The sequence below is a fragment of the Pleurodeles waltl genome, chromosome 2_1 (assembly GCF_031143425.1).
Source record: "Pleurodeles waltl isolate 20211129_DDA chromosome 2_1, aPleWal1.hap1.20221129, whole genome shotgun sequence".
In the NCBI taxonomy this organism is placed as follows: Eukaryota; Metazoa; Chordata; class Amphibia; order Caudata; family Salamandridae; genus Pleurodeles; species Pleurodeles waltl.
Window position 1 is genome coordinate 641699438 of NC_090438.1, and position 19245 is coordinate 641718682.

The 19245-nt window shown below is 43.2% G+C and overlaps 1 protein-coding gene across 4 annotated transcripts in view; it reads left to right on the plus strand.

Annotated features, from left to right (window-relative positions):
- TNS3 (tensin 3) overlaps positions 1-19245 on the plus strand; it is a 752439-nt gene that overhangs the window by 686791 nt on the left and 46403 nt on the right. For all 4 annotated transcript variants that reach the window (XM_069216157.1, XM_069216170.1, XM_069216149.1 and 1 more), the window contains one exon: positions 3147-3315. In XM_069216157.1, coding sequence (XP_069072258.1) covers positions 3147-3315 — 169 coding nt within the window. The remainder of the gene's footprint in view (positions 1-3146; positions 3316-19245) is intronic.

Here is a 19245-nt window from a genome sequence, read left to right on the forward strand (position 1 = left end):
CTACCCATCTTTTCCCTATTATAGACAACAGGTAGGCTGGTCATTTGCCAGTAACACAACCCTGTTTAAGCTCCTCTATTTCTTTAGGTTTTGCCTACCCAATGCTTGCGCTGCGATATGGAAATCTTTTGTATTTAAAACAAATCTTAAAAGGGACTTAAAACCCACCCATTACTTGCCTCTAAATACCATTGGCTGGCTCCCATGTGCATCTCACATCCCTCTCATTTCCTTTTACTTACTGTTGGCTGCCTCCAACGTGGCTCCTTTGTCGCTCTTGTTTCCTTACCTACTATTGGTCAGCACCTCTTCTTCACCTCCATCTTCTTCCTGGACCTCGAGTATTTGTGCCGTCCTGCAGTGGATCCTCGCCCAAGTAATACTTCTGGTGGCTTGGGTCCTTACACCGCAGGGCCTGCAGTGCAGGCACTCTTTTTTACTTTTCCACATGCACTCATTGAGTGAATGTCCCTGCAGTCATCTCCTTTACCCCGTTTTTAAGTAAAAAAAATAATAATAATATGACGCAGCTAACAACGACTGTGTCATAGCGCTTGTTTATTTATTTATTTAAACTTTAAGCCATACTCATAAGTATGCGTGGGATCCCTCCTGCTGGCTTTTTATTTTGCAACACAGAAATGTTGATGGGCTATTAAGAACTGCCAGAGAGTAGATGTGCTCAACAGCAGCTATCTTAAAATGTATTAGCTTCTATTTTAAAGTTTCACAGTAGAGTGAATTATCCGGTAAATTTGCTAGTGTTTTAACAAGTTTTAAAACAAAAGTTATGTGAAACCTGCACTACATCATATCGCAATATTATAGATAACTTATTCCGAACTTTTGTATAAACAATATTTGTTGTAGACTAGTGTTATAACCAGAAAAAACGTCAGTGGTGTAAGGTCCGAAACCAGAGGCATTTAGTTGACTTTCAATCGGAAAACCAATTAGAAAGAGGACACCGGCGTTACATATAATGATTTGGCAGGTTCAGAGGATTTGCTGTTTTTGTCCTTCTTGGATGTCTATGTACAGAATGTTAGTAGAGATGTCGAGAGGGACAGGCTGGGTTGCTGAGCCACAGGACTGAAGGGAAAAGTCACGAAGGACCACTGTGCATGCACACCGCGAGGCAGATCTGACCTGGATTTGCCCCTGCACCAAGCAGTTTGTGTACCCAATTCCGTCCGAACTTAGGCCTTGTCACCCCTCATGCGTTTTTGCTCAAGTAATTAGAGGTTTCCCATTTCTCTTCTCTGCTGCCACCCTGCATAACTGGAACCATGACTTCATTCTGGAAGAGACTGCATCAGGTTGGCAAGCATGCCTCCATGTTCCAGCTCATGGCATCTTACCAGGAGCTGATGGTGGAGTGCACCAGAAAATGGTGAGTTTTTTTTTTAAAGTTGTGGAGTGACCGGTGTACTGCTGCTTTTGTGCAGACTTTTGCCACAGTTGGGAGGAGGCAGACAGTACACAGCGGGATGTGTATGTTGTGTGTCCTTTCTCCCTCAGCAGCCCAGGCCGTAGTAGCAGGAATGCCGTTCACAGGTTTGAACAGTGCATCTACAATCATCTTCGGCACCGCCTGCCAGAGAGAAACCTCAAACACTGCACCTAGCATAGAGTAAAACATGACAGTGTACCCTCACATCCTTAGCAGAGGCAACCTTACAATCTAGTTGGCAAATGCAGGCATTCGTATAGAAGGGCATAAGGATATGGAGTAATGGCCGGAGCTGCGAAATTTGTAGCTGGGGAACCAGGTTCAAGTCTCAACATCAACTCAATGTCCTGTGATTCAGGGTGGGCAAATCACTCAATGTCCCTCTGCCTACAAAAAATATGAATGTGTCCTTATGTAATGTAACCCATTTATAATTGCTTCTCAAGGGGTTACGGTCCTCTGCCTGGGGTAATTATGCTCAGATTATGGGGTTTGATGTCCCTTTCATCAACCAACCGGTATCGAGGATGCCTGTAATTCTCACTCAATTGTTTCATGACGCTGTTCTCATTGGTACATGCAGGTGATGCTTCTGAGTTCCTTCCTGGGTTCTCCCATTTAGGTGGATTGTACCAAATCGCTCTATTTCTTGATGAAGTGTTTCCAATTTGCCTGTCAATTTCTTTTAGTAGATCCTATAAGCGAAACCTATTGTCTTTGCCAATGCTTGTTTCTATTAGTCCTCAGTGTACCCATCTTAATCTTGCAGACTGCGTCTCCAGATATTACAGCTATCCTATCTCTTTACTCTTAATCATCACCTCCTATCAGTGCCTACACTTCCGGGTGCTAAATTGCCTTTGCACTCACTCCACCTGCTTGGCTACCACACTAGAGCTGCTTCCCATCTGAACTCTAAGAGAAAGGAAGTAGCTGCCTATTTACCATGCTTCAAATCGTAATCTGTCCTAAGCATGATTTTAAATTTGTCTGTTCTCATTGAGCACTCCACTCAAGTCGAATTCTCATCACTAATTCGTATATTTTCATGCTTGTCAGTTTGTTAACCTGACATTGCATTGTCTACCTCTACACAAACCCGTGACCACTCATTTTGCTTAACTGTGCTGTGTATCAAAGACCAGTTGCATGTAGATCTTTTCTTTTGAGATGTTTGTATCCCACATAAAAAAGATAGATGTACAAGGTATCAATAATTAATATTTTATGACAGATTTGTATGTGAATATGAATATTTACCACCTAAAAATATTAGTCCTGTAAATGATCTGGATACGAGAAGTATTTTTCGATGTATTTTCTAGATGTGCTGCCCTAATTTCACAAGATCATGAGACCAATGCCTGTAGACTAATAAACAGATGGAAATAAATGCATTTTGTTAGTTTGGAACATGTTGCACTGAGAATGTTGACAATAAAACAGTATGACAAATTAACTATAGCTAAACTTGATCCATGTAGTTCATTCTTCTATCGTTTAAACCAGTGTGGTTTGTGAATGTTTAAAGTTTGGCATTTGCATGCCATAACGTGAGCAGTAAAAACTACTTTATAGAAACTATATTCATCAGTAAAACATGTAGTTCTAATTTCAACTTAATATGTTACAAACATACTTTTCTAAAAAATTATAGCACTTGTTTTAAAAACACTCTTTTCTCGCTGTTTAGCCTCAGAGACCCGCAGTTACCCAGAAAGCCTCAACAACAGCCTTGCGATGTCAGACAGCTCTGTTGGAGCAAACTCTGCCCTCTTCAGGACGGAAGTGTCTTCCTGTCAGCGGGCCTTTGCCTCTCCATGCACCCTATCAAGCCTGAGTCCCGCCTCCCGGGTAGAAAGGTGAGAATCTGATATCCTCAAATAATGTTTATCTGCCAATTTGTTGCCCCTTCTAAACATTCTACACAGGGTGAGATGGCGGGAGGATGGCCCATTTCTGGAAAGCTGTGAAAGTAATAACTTTCTGTAAAATCTCTTTAAAGCACTGTCAAATGAATTTGTATTAAAGTTTGTGATTGTGTCTACAGATAGAGCCTTCTGAGAAATGTGAACGTTTTTAGGAAATTCATGCACATAAATATGATTGTTTTTGCCTCGCCATCGTCTCTAAATTGCATAGAAATAAAAAGTTCCACTATAGCGTAGAACTTTTTTCTATCTGCATGACTTATTCATCTAGGTTATTTCTGAATCTATTAAAATTTTTGTATATATTCCATTGTAGCCTCTCTTAGCCTCATAAGCGAAGTCCATCAAACTGACTACTTATGACATTGACTACTACCTTAAATTCATATGACTTACAAACCACCATGTGGTACTGTTCTCTGCTGCTGCTGCTTTAGGAACAATGACTTAACCACTTTGCATTTTGATTGCCACTTACATTTGTTGCATGGCATAGATTCTAAATCTCTTGCAAATTTGTTAAATATGTCTTCAACAGTCTGCTGCAGTTTCATTTTGATATTGAAGTCAGTGGTAACCAGGCTACCTTAACTTGTTTTATTCAGCCACATTTGCCTTAGTTGCTGTTTTGGAGGTCTGGCGTCAAGAAGAAATGGTAATTTCTGTTTTAAAATATTCCACATAGGAATGGGACTCATCAGGAAGTATTATACATGCACTTGCTCCAAGAAATACTTTTTGTGTCATACATTCAGAACCACCCAGTGCATGGTAAAATTGAATTAGTACCAAGTTGTCGGCGAGAACAATGGGTGCAATCCACTATTAAATCTAATCCATGCACTCCCGTTAAAATACCAGTAACTCCTCTCATTGCACTGTTTTTTAATACTACAAAAGAAAAAAAAGTACGTCTAAAAAAAATGGTTAGAATTTTGTGACGACACCTAAGATCCAAAAGTTCTATTGTTTCTGTTCGTGAACTTTACTACTAATTGATATTTACAATGGGCATTGGGCATTGACTCTGTATCAGTTCACCATAATTTGCAAACCTGTTAAAGGGCAAACCAGAGTACTTTAGCATCGTTCTCGTGTTTTCCAGGTATGTTTATATTTTCACATTTAGGCAATGTAACGTGACTTTCTGTAGACGCACACTTAGGCTCCTCCCTCCCAGAAACACTTGCAGCATTTTTCTGTGTCACACCCAGCTTGTTAGAAGAATTACATTCCTCTGTGCAGGGGGGGACAGGACGGGGAAAATGCGAGGCAAAATATGTCAGACAGATTTACTTTGGAAAAAATACCCCTAAACTCTTTATTTAATTTGTAATTACATCAGCTGAACTCCACGTGTCCCCACCAACCCATTTAACCCCTTAGCAGGGCCTACCACCCCCCGTGCTGAGCCCTTTTTTGGATATTTGTGGTAGTTCGCGCTTAGGCTTTCATAACGTTTTGTCCACATAAGCTATCCATGCCAAATTAGCGTCTTTTTTCCCCCAACATTCTAGGGATTCTAAAGGTACCAAGAGCTTGTGGGTTCACCTGTAGGAGACCAAGAAATTAGCCAAAACACAGCTAAATTCTTTTTTTATTTTTTTTACAGAAAAATTGATTGGAAAACAGGGCTGCAGAAGAAAGCATTTGTTTTTATCCCCTGAAAATGGCATCAATAAAGGGTTTGCGGTGCTAAAATCACCATCTTCCCATCTTTCAGGAACAGGCACATTTTAATCAGAAAACAACTTTTTTCAACACAATTTTGGCATTTTACTGGGACATACCCCATTTTTACTATTTTTGTGCTTCGAGCCTCCTTCCAGTTAGTAACAGAAATGGGTGTTAAACTAATGCTGGATCCCGGACAGCTAAAAATTTCTGAAAAGTAGGCAAAATTCTGAATTCAGCAAAGGGTCATTAGTATAGATCCTACAAGGTTTTCCGACAGAAAATAACAGCTGAAAAACAAATTGAGGTAAACAAAAAACTGCCATTTTTGTCCACGTTTTACTCTCTAACTTTTTCCTGCGATGTTATATTTTCAAAAGTAATATACCGTTACGTCTGCTGGACTCCTCTGATTGCGGGGATATATAGGGCTTGTACGTTCATCAAGAACCCTAGGTAGCCAGAGCCAATAAAGGATCTACACGGGTGTACAGAAATTCATTTGGTAAAATATAAAGAGTGAAAAATAGGCATCAAGGAAACCTTTGTATTTCCAAAATGGGCACAAGATAAGGTGCTGAGAAGCAGTGGTTATTTGCACATCTCTGAATTCCAGGGTGCCCATACTAGCATGTGAATTACAGGGCATTTCTCAAATATATGTATTTTTTACACACTGTCTTGCATTTTGAAGGAACAAATGTAGAGAAAGACAAGGGGCAATAACACTTGTTCTGCTATTCTGTGTTCCCCCAAGTCTCCCGGTAAAAATGGTACCTCACTTGTGTGGGTAGGCCTAATGCTGGGTAAGCCTAATGCCCATGACAGGAAACGCAATATGGACACATCACATTTTTACTTTGAAATCTGACGTGATTTTTTGGAAAGTGTGGATTTTGGCCTCTACCTCAGCCGACACCTGGGGAAACCTACCAGACTTCTTTATTTTTGAAAACTAGACACCTAGGAGAATCCAGGATGGCAGGACTTGTGGGGCTCTCACCAAATTCTGTTACCCAGAATCCTTTGCAAACCTCAAAATTTGCCAGAAAAAACACTTTTCCCTGAGATTTCGGTGCTGCAAAGTTCTGGAATCTGAGAGGAGCCGCAGACTTCCTTCCACCCAACATTCCCCCAAGTCTCCTGATAAAAATGGTACCCCACTTGTGTGGGTATGCCTAGTGCCCGCAACTGAAAATGCCCTAAAACACAACATGGACACATTAATTTTTTACACTGAAAACTGATGTGTTTTTTGGAAAGTGCTGAGCTGTGGATTTTGGTCTTTAGCTCAGCCGGTACCTAGGAAAACCTACCAAACCTGTGCATTTTTAAAAAATAGACACCTAGAGGAACCCACAATGGGGTCACTTGTGGCGCTTTCACTAGGTTCTGTTACCCAGAAACATTTGCAAACCTCAATATTTGGCAAAAAAACAATTTTTCCTCACATTTCGGTGCCAGAAAGTTCTAGAATCTGAGAGGAGCCACAAATTTCCTTCCACCTAGCATTCCCCCAAGTCTCCCGATAAAAATGGTACCTCACTTGTGTGGGAAGGCCTAGTTCCCGCAGCAGGAATAGATCATACAACGGTCACTGCTTATCCCTACATGAGGGCAACTGTTAACCTTGGGGTGATCCATTCCTGACGCTGGCAATAAGGCACTCAGGTGGGGTAAACACTGGGTGTTCGGAGTTTCGTGGATCCCAGCATATTCCTGTACTTTGTGTGACAGAAATACAAGAAACAATGAGTTTTTATTCAACATTTTACATTTGCAGGGTATCCTGGGTAAGAACATTTTGGGGAATTCCACACAAGTCACACCTCTGTAGACTCCTCCGGATGCCTAGTTTTCAGAAATGTCTGGGTTTTAGTAGGTTTCCCTGTATGGCCGCTGAGCCCAGAACCAAAAACGCAGGTGCCTGTCTTACAAAACCAGTTTGTTTTGTGATATATAATTTTGATGTCTCCACAATACGATTTGGGCAGTGGAATTTGGGGCTGAATTAAATTGGGAAGCTCCCAAGAGAGTGCTCTCTCTCTGTGCTTGCCGCCGCATGCACCTGCTCTCTGGGTTGGGCTAACCCACTGTTGTCCTGCTGCATAGACTGCTTGCGAAGGAACAGCAGGACTGTCCTCATCACCTCCTTCATAATCAATGGAATAGGAGTTATCAAATGGGACTCCTCTGACTGAAAAATCTGTCCCAGAGTCTGCGCCACTGTCCTATCCCTCAGATGCTGTCTCAGTATCTGCTGTCTCAGTCTCTGATCCTACGTCAGAGCTGTCCTCAGTAACCCGGGTTAGGGCTTGAGCAGCTGTCACCCAACAAGATGCCATCTCAGCTACTGGCTAAACTCTCGCTCTAAAACACTAGCCTACCTAGACAGTCACAAAATTGCTGGTGGGGGGGTTGTGTGTGTGTGTGTGTGTGTGTGTGTGTGTGTGTGTGTGTGTGTGTGTGTGTGTGTGTGTGTGTGTGTGTGTGTGTGTGTGTGTGTGTGTGATACGTGCAACAGTAGAGGTCACATTACCTTTGCTTCTTCCCTCAATCACCACATTCTTTCAAGACACTAAAAAAAAACCACACTATTACTTCACCTTGTCACATACCAATCGACACAGTCTTTAGCGCCTCTAGCACCCAGTCCAACAGTCATTATTGGTGCTCCCATTCCCATGACCTCCTCCTCGGATTCCTTCACTACCACCCAGCAAAAGTGCCCTCCATCTCTCCATAGCCCCCCCAGCACATGCATTTCATTTGTATTATAGGACAGGTAATGGCTGACTTTACTAATCTACTCAGCTATTTACATAAAGTACAGATTTGATCTTTGCAGTAGGTATATAAACCTTCTGCGCTACTTTATGGCATCAAAACTGCCACTAGACAAAAGTCAGATCCTTTTCTAGCAGAAACATAATCACAAGACTTACTTGACTTTTTTTATTGCTGCCTAAAAGCTACAGTTGAAACGCGTCAGTTGAAGTATGTGCATTGCTTTGAAGATGCAAGCTGCAACTGCAAGAGAACTGGTGGCGAATATATATGTTCGATGGCATGTGTAGCTGCAGATACACATGCTGTGCACAGTCCGCCATCTGGTGTTGGGCTCGGAGTGTTACAAGTTGTTTTTCTTCGAAGAAGTCTTTTTGAGTCACGAGACCGAGGGACTCCTCCCATTTCGACTCCATTGCGCATGGGCGTCGACTCCATCTTAGATTGTTTTTTTTCCGCCATCGGGTTCGGACGTGTTCCTTTTCGCTCCGTGTTTCGGGTCGGAAAGTTAGTTAGAATCTCGGAAAAAAACGTCGGTATTGTTTGCGTTCGGTATCGGGTTAGTTAGAACAAATCGACACCGAATTTTGAAGAGCTCCGGTGGCCCTTTGGGGTTTTTTCTATCCCCCGTCGGGGCCTGGTCGGCCCGGCCATGTGCAACTTCAAGGCTGATGGAACGGACCCCATTCCGCTTCTGCCCAAAATGCCATCACAAGTATCCGTATACGGATCACCATCTGGTCTGTAACTTGTGCTTGTCCCCCGAGCACAAGGAGGATACTTGTGAAGCCTGTCGAGCGTTTCGGTCGAGGAAGACGCTGAGAGACGGAAGAGCCAGGAGACTACAAATGGCGTCCACGCCGACAGGTCAAGATCGCTTCGAGGAGGAAGAAGAAGCTTTCTCCGTCCACGAGTCGGATTCTGAAGAACTCGACGCCGAAGAAACACCCAAAACCGTGAGTAAGACGTCGAAAATCAAGACTCACGAGAAGTCCACAAAAGCCCAGGGGACGCCACCGCCAACAGGCCATGGCTTAACCCGAAAACTAGGTGACCCATCCAAGGCACCGAAAAAGGGCATGCTGGTGTCGAAGTCATCCGACTCCGGTCGAGATACCGTCACACAGCAACCTCGGAGCCGAGACAGCGGCTCCGAGAAACTTCGGCACAGAGACAGCGGCACCGAAGAATTTCGGCACCGAGACACCACGCCGAAAACAACGAAGGTTTCTTCGGAGCTTAAAAAGACTTCCGAAAAGGTTTCGGTTCTGAAACATCCAGCCTCGGAGCCGAAAACTAGTTCCTATACAGAGGAACAAGGATTAACCTCCCAATTACATAGGTTTGGAGAGGAGCTTCAAGCTGTAGAGCCTGACTACACGCAAAGAAGGCTTCATATTCATGAGGACACAGGGAAGATAACCACTCTTCCCCCAATCAAAATAAAAAGGAAACTTGCCTTTGAACAAAAGGACAAGCAACCACAGGCAAAGGTGGCAAGGAAAACAACCCCACCACCGTCTCCACCACCATCAATACATGCATCACCAGCAACAACTCCACCACTGATGCACTCACCAGCTCATACTACAATGAGTCAGGATGATCCCGATGCATGGGACCTTTACGATGCTCCAGTGTCTGACAACAGCCCAGACTCCTATCCTACAAAACCGTCACCACCTGAGGACAGTACATCCTACACACAGGTGGTCGCAAGGGCAGCCGAATTTCACGTCACCTTACATTCGGAACCAATTGAGGATGACTTTCTGTTTAACACCCTATCCTCCACCCATAGCCAGTACCAAAGCCTTCCCATGCTCCCAGGAATGCTAAGACATTCAAAACAAATATTTCAGGATCCAGTTAAAGGCAGAGCCATAACTCCAAGGGTGGAGAAAAAGTACAAGCCACCGCCAACAGATCCAATCTATATTACAACACAACTAACACCAGAATCAGTAGTTGTCGGGGCAGCTTGTAAGAGAGCCAACTCTCATACCTCAGGAGACGCACCACCTCCAGACAAGGAGAGCCGCAAATTTGATGCTGCGGGAAAAAGGGTTGCAGCACAAGCAGCAAATCAATGGCGTATTGCCAATTCACAAGCACTTTTGGCAAGATACGACAGAGCTCATTAGGATGAAATGCAAAATTTCATCGAACACTTACCCAAGGAGTTCCAAAAAAGAGCGCAACAGGTGGTGGAAGAGGGACAAAGTATCTCAAATAATCAGATACGGTCTTCCATGGATGCCGCAGATACAGCTGCAAGGACAATAAACACTGCAATCACGATACGAAGGCACGCATGGGTGTGCACTTCAGGGTTCAAGCCGGAAATCCAACAAGCTGTCCTGAATATGCCATTTAATGAACAGCAATTGTTTGGGCCGGAGGTGGACACTGCCATTGACAAACTCAAAAAAGACACCGATACAGCCAAAGCCATGGGATCACTCTACTCCCCGCAGAGCAGAGGCACATTTCGAAAAACACCTTTTAGGGGAGGGTTTCGAGGTCAACCCACAGAAGCCACAACCTCACAAACAAGGCCTACTTACCAGAGTCAATATCAAAGGGGAGGTTTTCGGGGGCAATATAGAGGGGGCCAATTCCCAAAAAATCAAGGAAAATTCCAAGGCCCAAAAACTCCTCAAAATAAGCAGTGACTCACAAGTCACATAACCCCATCACATAACACCTGTGGGGGGAAGACTAAGCCAATTTTACAAACTTTGGGAGGAAATAACAACAGACACTTGGGTCTTAGCAATTATCCAGCATGGTTATTGCATAGAATTTCTCCAATTCCCTCCAAACGTCCCACCGAAAACACACAATATGTCAAAACAACATATAGATCTTCTAGGACTAGAAGTTCAAGCATTGCTACAAAAGGACACAATAGAATTAGTACCAAATCTACAAAAAAACACAGGAGTTTACTCACTGTACTTTCTAATACCCAAAAAGGACAAAACTCTGAGACCAATACTAGATCTCAGAACACTAAATACCTACATCAAATCAGACCACTTTCACATGGTCACATTACAAGACGTAATCCCACTGCTCAAACAGCAAGACTACATGACAACATTAGACCTAAAAGATGCGTATTTCCATATACCAATACATCCTTCACACAGGAAATACCTAAGGTTTGTATTCCAAGGAATACATTACCAATTCAAAGTGTTGCCATTCGGAATAACAACTGCGCCAAGAGTTTTTACAAAATGCCTGGCAGTAGTAGCTGCACATATCAGAAGGCAGCAAATACATGTGTTCCCGTACTTAGACGACTGGTTAATTAAAACCAACACGCTAAGACAGTGTTCACAGCACACAAAATATGTCATACAGACCCTTCACAGGCTAGGTTTCTCCATCAACTACGCAAAGTCACACCTTTTGCTGTGTCAAACACAGCAATACTTAGGAGCGACAATCAACACAGCAAAAGGGATTGCCACTCCAAGTCCACAAAGGGTTCAAACATTTCACAAGGTAATACAGGCCATGTATCCAACACAAAAGATACAAGTCAAAAAGGTAATGAAACTCCTAGGCATGATGTCTTCATGCATAGCCATTGTCCCAAACGCAAGATTGCACATGCGGCCCTTACAACAGTGCCTAGCATCACAATGGTCACAAGCACAGGGTCAACTTCTAGATCTGGTGTTGATAGACCGCCAAACATACATCTCGCTTCTATGGTGGAACAGTACAAATTTAAACCGAGGGTGGCCTTTCCAAGACCCAGTGCCACAATACGTCATAACGACGGATGCTTCCATGACAGGGTGGGGAGCACACCTCAATCAACACAGCATCCAAGGACAATGGGACATACATCAGAGGCAGTTTCACATAAATCACTTAGAACTGTTAGCAGTATTTCTAGCGCTGAAAGCATTTCAACCCATAATAACCCAAAAAGACATTCTTGTCAAAACAGACAACATGACAACAATGTATTATCTAAACAAACAAGGAGGGACACACTCGACACAGTTGTGCCTCCTAACACAAAAAATATGGCATTGGGCGATTCATGTCCACATTCGCCTAATAGCACAATTTATTCCAGGGATTCAGAACCAGTTGGCAGACAATCTCTCTCGAGATCACCAACAAACCCACGAATGGGAAATTCACCCCCAAATACTAAACAATTACTTTCAAATTTGGGGAACACCTCAAATAGATCTATTTGCAACAAAGGAAAACTCAAAATGCCAAAACTTCGCATCCAGGTACCCACAAGATCAATCCCAAGGCAATGCTCTATGGATGAACTGGTCAGGGATATTTGCGTATGCTTTTCCCCCTCTCCCTCTCCTTCCATATCTAGTAAACAGGTTGAGTCAAAACAAACTCAAACTCATACTAATAGCACCAACATGGGCAAGGCAACCTTGGTACACAACACTACTAGACCTTTCAGTAGTACCTCATGCCAAACTACCCAACAGACCAGATCTGTTAACACAACACAAACAACAGATCAGACATCCAAATCCAGCATCGTTGAATCTAGCAATTTGGCTCCTGAAATCCTAGAATTCGGGCACTTAGACCTCACACAGGAATGTATGGAGGTCATAAAACAAGCTAGAAAACCTACCACTAGACACTGCTATGCAAATAAGTGGAAAAGATTTGTTTATTACTGCCGTAATAATCAAATTCAACCTTTACAAGCATCTGCAAAAGAAATAGTAGGATACTTACTACATTTGCAAAAATCTAACCTAGCTTTCTCTTCCATTAAAATACATCTTACGGCAATTTCTGCTTACCTACAAATTACGCACTCAATTTCATTGTTTAGGATACCAGTCATAAAGGCGTTTATGGAAGGCCTAAAGAGAATTATACCACCAAGAACACCACCAGTTCCTTCATGGAACCTCAACATTGTCCTCACACGACTCATGGGTCCACCTTTTGAGCCCATGCACTCTTGTGAAATGCAATACTTAACGTGGAAAGTTGCATTTTTAATTGCCATCACATCTCTAAGAAGAGTGAGTGAAATTCAAGCATTTACCATTCAAGAACCATTTATTCAAATACACAAAAATAAAGTTGTTCTACGGACCAATCCTAAATTTTTACCAAAAGTAATCTCACCGTTCCACTTAAATCAAACGGTAGAATTACCAGTGTTCTTCCCACAGCCAGATTCTGTAGCCGAAAGAGCACTACATACATTAGACATCAAAAGAGCACTAATGTACTACATTGACAGAACAAAACTAATTCGAAAGACAAAACAACTATTTATCGCCTTTCAAAAACCTCATACAGGAAATCCAATTTCAAAACAAGGCATTGCTAGATGGATAGTTAAGTGCATTCAAACCTGCTATCTTAAAGCTAAAAGAGAACTGCCTATTACACCAAAGGCACACTCAACCAGAAAGAAAGGTGCTACCATGGCCTTTCTAGGAAATATTCCAATGAACGAAATATGTAAGGCAGCAACATGGTCTACGCCTCATACATTTACCAAGCACTACTGTGTAGATGTGCTAACTGCACAACAAGCAACAGTAGGTCAAGCTGTATTAAGAACATTATTTCAAACTACTTCAACTCCTACAGGCTGAACCACCGCTTTTGGGGAGATAACTGCTTACTAGTCTATGCACAGCATGTGTATCTGCAGCTACACATGCCATCAAACGGAAAATGTCACTTACCCAGTGTACATCTGTTCGTGGCATTAGTCACTGCAGATTCACATGCGCCCACCCGCCTCCCCGGGAGCCTGTAGCCATTTAGAAGTAGATCTTAAACATTTGTACATTTGTAAATATATTACTTACAACTTTATTATGTACATACGCATCCACTCCATTGCATGGGCACTATTACTAGCATACACAACTCCTACCTCACCCTCTGCGGGCAAAACAATCTAAGATGGAGTCGACGCCCATGCGCAATGGAGTCGAAATGGGAGGAGTCCCTCGATCTCGTGACTCGAAAAGACTTCTTCGAAGAAAAACAACTTGTAACACTCCGAGCCCAACACCAGATGGCGGACTGTGCACAGCATGTGAATCTGCAGCGACTAATGCCACGAACAGATGTACACTGGGTAAGTGACATTTTCCATATATATATATATATATATGTTCGATGGCATGTGTAGCTGCAGATACACATGCTGTGCATATCCCACCATCTGGTGTTGGGCTCGGAGTGTTACAAGTAGTTTTTCTTCGAAGAAGTCTTTTCGAGTCACGAGATCGAGGGACTCCTCCCATTTCGGCTCCATTGCGCATGGGCGTCGACTCCATCTTAGATTGTTTTTTTTCCGCCATCGGCTTCGGACGTGTTCCTTTTCGCTCCGTGTTTCGGGTCGGAAAGTTAGTTAGAATCTCAGAAAAATTGTCGGTATTGTTTGCGTTCGGTATCGGGTTAGTTACAACAGATCGACACTGACTTTTGAAGAGCTCCGGTGGCCCTTTGGGGTTTTTTCGATCCCCCCATCGGGGCCTGGTCCCGGCCACGTGTCTCTTCAAGGCTGATGGAACGGACCCCATTCCGCTTCTGCCCAAAATGTCATAACAAGTATCCATATACAGATCAGCATCTGGTCTGTAACTTGTGTCTGTCTCCAGAGCACAAGGAGGATACCTGTGAAGCCTGTCGAGCGTTTCGGTCGAGGAAGACATTAAGAGACCGAAGAGCGAGAAGACTGCAGATGGCGTCTGCGCCGACAGGACAAGGGCGTTTCGAGGAGGAAGAAGAAATCTTCTCCATCCAGGAATCGGACTCGGACGAGCTCGATCCCGAAGAAGCGCCGAAAACCGTGAGTAAGACGTCGAAACATAAAACTCACGAGAAGACAACAAAAGCCCAGGGGACGCCACTGCCAACAGGCCATGGCTTAACCCGAAAAATAGGTGACGGATCATCAGCACCGAAAAAGGGCATGCATGTGGCGAAGTCATCCGACTCCGGTCGAGATACCGCCACACAACAATCTCGGGCCCGAGACAGCGGCTCCGAGCAGATTCGGCACCGAGACAGTGGCACCGAAATGGTTCGGCACCGAGACACCACGACGCCGAAAATAAAGAAGGTTTCCTCGGAGCCCAAAAAGGCGACCGAAAGTATTTCGATTCGAAACATCCAGCCTCGGAACCGAAAACAGGTTCCTACACAGAGGAACAGGGATTGTCCTCCCAGATGCAAGGACATAAGTTCGGAGAGGAACTTGAATCTGTTGAGCCAGACTACACTCAAAGAAGGCTCCACATTCAAAAAGACACGGGGAAGATAAGCACTCTTCCCCCAATCAAGACAAAAAGAAAACTTGCCTTTCAAGAAAAGGACAAGCAGCCACAGGCAAAGGTGGCAAGACAAACAACTCCACCACCATCTCCACCACCATCAATGCACACATCACCGGTAGCCACTCCACCACTGATGCAATCCCCGACTCATACTGCAATGAGGCAAGATGATCCTGATGCATGGGACCTTTATGATGCTCCTGTATCAGATAACAGCCCAGACTGTTACCCTGCGAGGCCGTCGCCACCTGAAGACAGTACATCCTACACGCAGGTGGTCTCAAGGGCAGCTGCGTTTCATAACGTCACCTTGCATTCAGAACCAATTGAGGATGACTTTTTGTTTAATACACTCTCCTCCACTCATAGCCAATACCAAAGCTTACCTATGCTCCCAGGAATGATAAAACATTCCAAACAAATATTTCTGGATCCTGTAAAAGGCAGAGCCATAACTCCAAGGGTGGAGAAGAAGTACAAGCCACCACCAACAGACCCTGTTTATATTACGCAGCAATTAACGCCAGATTCTGTGGTTGTTGGGGCAGCTCGCAAGAGAGCAAACTCTCATACCTCGGGAGATGCACCACCTCCAGACAAGGAAAGTCGCAAATTCGATGCTGCAGGTAAAAGAGTTGCAGCACAAGCAGCAAACCAATGGCGTATTGTAAATTCACAAGCACTTTTGGCAAGATACGATAGAGCTCATTGGGACGAAATGCAGCATTTCATAGAACACTTACCCAAAGAGTTCCAGAAAAGGGCACAACAAGTGGTAGAAGAAGGACAAAGTATCTCCAATAATCAGATACGGTCATCAATGGACGCAGCAGATACGGCTGCAAGGACAGTAAATACTGCAATAACGATAAGGAGACACGCATGGTTGCGTACGTCAGGATTCAAGCCGGAAATACAACAAGCCGTGCTGAATATGCCCTTTAATGAACAGCAGTTGTTTGGGCCGGAGGTCGACACTGCTATTGAAAAACTCAAAAAAGATACTGATACCGCAAAAGCCATGGGCGCACTCTACTCCCCACAAAGCAGAGGCACATTTCGCAAAACACAATTTAGGGGAGGGTTTCGAGGTCAACCTACAGAAGCCACAACCTCACAAGCAAGGCCCACTTATCAAAGCCAATATCAGCGGGGAGGTTTTCGGGGGCAATATAGAGGGGGACAATTCCAAAAAAATAGAGGGAAGTTCCAAAGCCCCAAAACCCCTCAAAACAAGCAGTGACTTCCAAGTCACACATCCCCAACACATAACACCTGTGGGGGGGAGACTAAGCCATTTTTACAAACATTGGGAGGAGATTACAACAGACACTTGGGTACTGGCAATTATCCAGCATGGTTATTGCATAGAATTTCTCAAATTCCCTCCAAACGTCCCACCGAAAACACACAATATGTCAAAACAACATATAGATCATCTAGGACTAGAAGTTCAGGCATTGCTACTAAAAGAAGCAATAGAATTAGTACCAAAACACCAGAAAGGAACAGGAGTTTACTCTCTGTACTTTCTCATACCCAAAAAAGACAAGAGTCTGAGACCTATATTAGATCTCTGAACATTAAATACATGGTGACATTACAAGAAGTAATCCCACTACTCAAACAACAAGACTACATGACAACACTAGACCTAAAGGATGCATATTTCCATATACCGATACATCCTTCACACAGAAAGTACTTAAGGTTTGTATTCCAAGGGATACATTACCAATTCAAGGTGTTGCCATTCGGAATAACAACTGCGCCAAGAGTTTTTACAAAGTGCCTAGCAGTCGTAGCTGCACATATCAGAAGGCAGCAAATACATGTGTTCCCGTACCTAGACGATTGGTTAATCAAAACCAACACGCTAGAAAGGTGTTCACAACACACAAAGTATGTCATAGAAACCCTCCATAAACTAGGTTTCTCAATCAACTACACAAAGTCACACCTTCTGCCTTGTCAAACACAGCAATACTTAGGGGCGACAATCAACACAGCAAAAGGGATTGCCACTCCAAGTCCACAAAGGGTTCACGCATTTCACAAGGTAATACAGGCCATGTATCCAAATCAAAAAATACAAGTCAAAATGGTGATGAAACTCCTAGGCATGATGTCCTCATGCATAGCCATTGTCCCAAACGCAAGGTTGCACATGCGGCCCTTACAACAGTGCCTAGCATCACAGTGGTCACAGGCACAGGGTTAACTTCTAGATCTGGTGTTGGTAGACCGCCAAACATACACCTCGCTTCAATGGTGGAACAGTATAAATTTAAACCAAGGGCGGCCTTTCCAAGACCCAGTGCCACAATATGTAATCACTACAGATGCCTCCATGATAGGGTGGGGAGCACACCTCAATCAATACAGCATCCAAGGACAATGGGACACTCACCAAAAACAGTTTCCCATAAATCACTTAGAACTATTGGCAGTATTTCTAGCGCTGAAAGCATTTCAACCCATAATAAGCCACAAACACATTCTTGTCAAAACAGACAACATGACAACTATGTATTACCTAAACAAACAGTGAGGCACACACTCAACACAGTTGTGTCTCCTGGCACAGAAAATATGGCATTGGGCGATTTACAACCACATTCGCCTAATAGCACAATTCATTCCAGGAATTCAGAATCAGTTAGCAGACAATCTCTCTCGGGATCACCAACAGATCCACGAATGGGAGATTCACCCCCAAATACTGAATACTTACTTCCAGAGTTGGGGAACACCACAAATAGATCTATTTGCAACAAAGGAAAACGCAAAATGCCAAAACTTTGCATCCAGGTACCCACAACATCAGTCTCAGGGCAATGCGTTATGGATGAGTTGGTCAGGGATATTTGCTTACGCTTTTCCGCCTCTCCCCCTCCTTCCATATCTAGTAAACAAATTGAGTCAAAACAAACTCAAACTCATACTAATAGCGCCAACATGGGCAAGACAACCTTGGTACACGACACTACTAGACCTCTCAGTAGTGCCTCATGTCAAACTACCAAACATACCAGATCTGTTAACGCAACACAAACAACAGATCAGACACCCAAATCCAGCATCGCTGAATCTAGCAATCTGGCTCCTGAAGTCCTAGAGTTCGGACACTTAGACCTTACACATGAATGTATGGAGGTCATAAAACAAGCTAGGAAACCTACCACTAGACATTGCTATGCAAATAAGTGGAAAAGATTTGTTTATTACTACCATAATAATCAAATTCAACCCTTACACGCATCTGCCAAAGACATCGTAGGATACTTACTACATCTGCAAAAGTCAAAGCTAGCTTTTTCTTCCATTAAGATACATCTTACAGCAATTTCAGCTTACCTGCAAATTACGCACTCAACTTCTCTATTTAGGATACCAGTCATAAAAGCATTTATGGAAGGTCTAAAGAGAATTATACCACCAAGAACACCACCAGTTCCTTCATGGAACCTCAACATTGTCTTAACACGACTCATGGGTCCACCTTTTGAGCCCATGCACTCTTGTGAAATGCAATACTTAACATGGAAAGTTGCATTTTTAATTGCCATCACATCTTTAAGAAGAGTGAGTGAGATTCAAGCATTTACCATACAAGAACCATTTATTCAAATACACAAGCATAAAGTAGTTCTACGGACAAATCCTAAATTTTTACCAAAAGTCATATCACCGTTCCACTTAAATCAAACAGTAGAATTACCAGTGTTCTTCCCACAGCCAGACTCTGTAGCTGAAAGAGCACTACATACATTAGACATCAAAAGAGCGTTAATGTACTACATTGACAGAACAAAACTAATTCGAAAAACAAAACAATTATTTATTGCTTTCCAAAAACCTCATACAGGAAATCCAATTTCTAAACAAGGCATTGCTAGATGGATAGTTAAGTGCATTCAAACCTGTTATCTTAAAGCAAAAAGAGAACTGCCTATTACACCAAAGGCACACTCAACTAGAAAGAAAGGTGCTACCATGGCCTTTCTAGGAAATATTCCAATGACCGAAATATGTAAGGCAGCTACATGGTCTACGCCTCATACATTTACCAAAC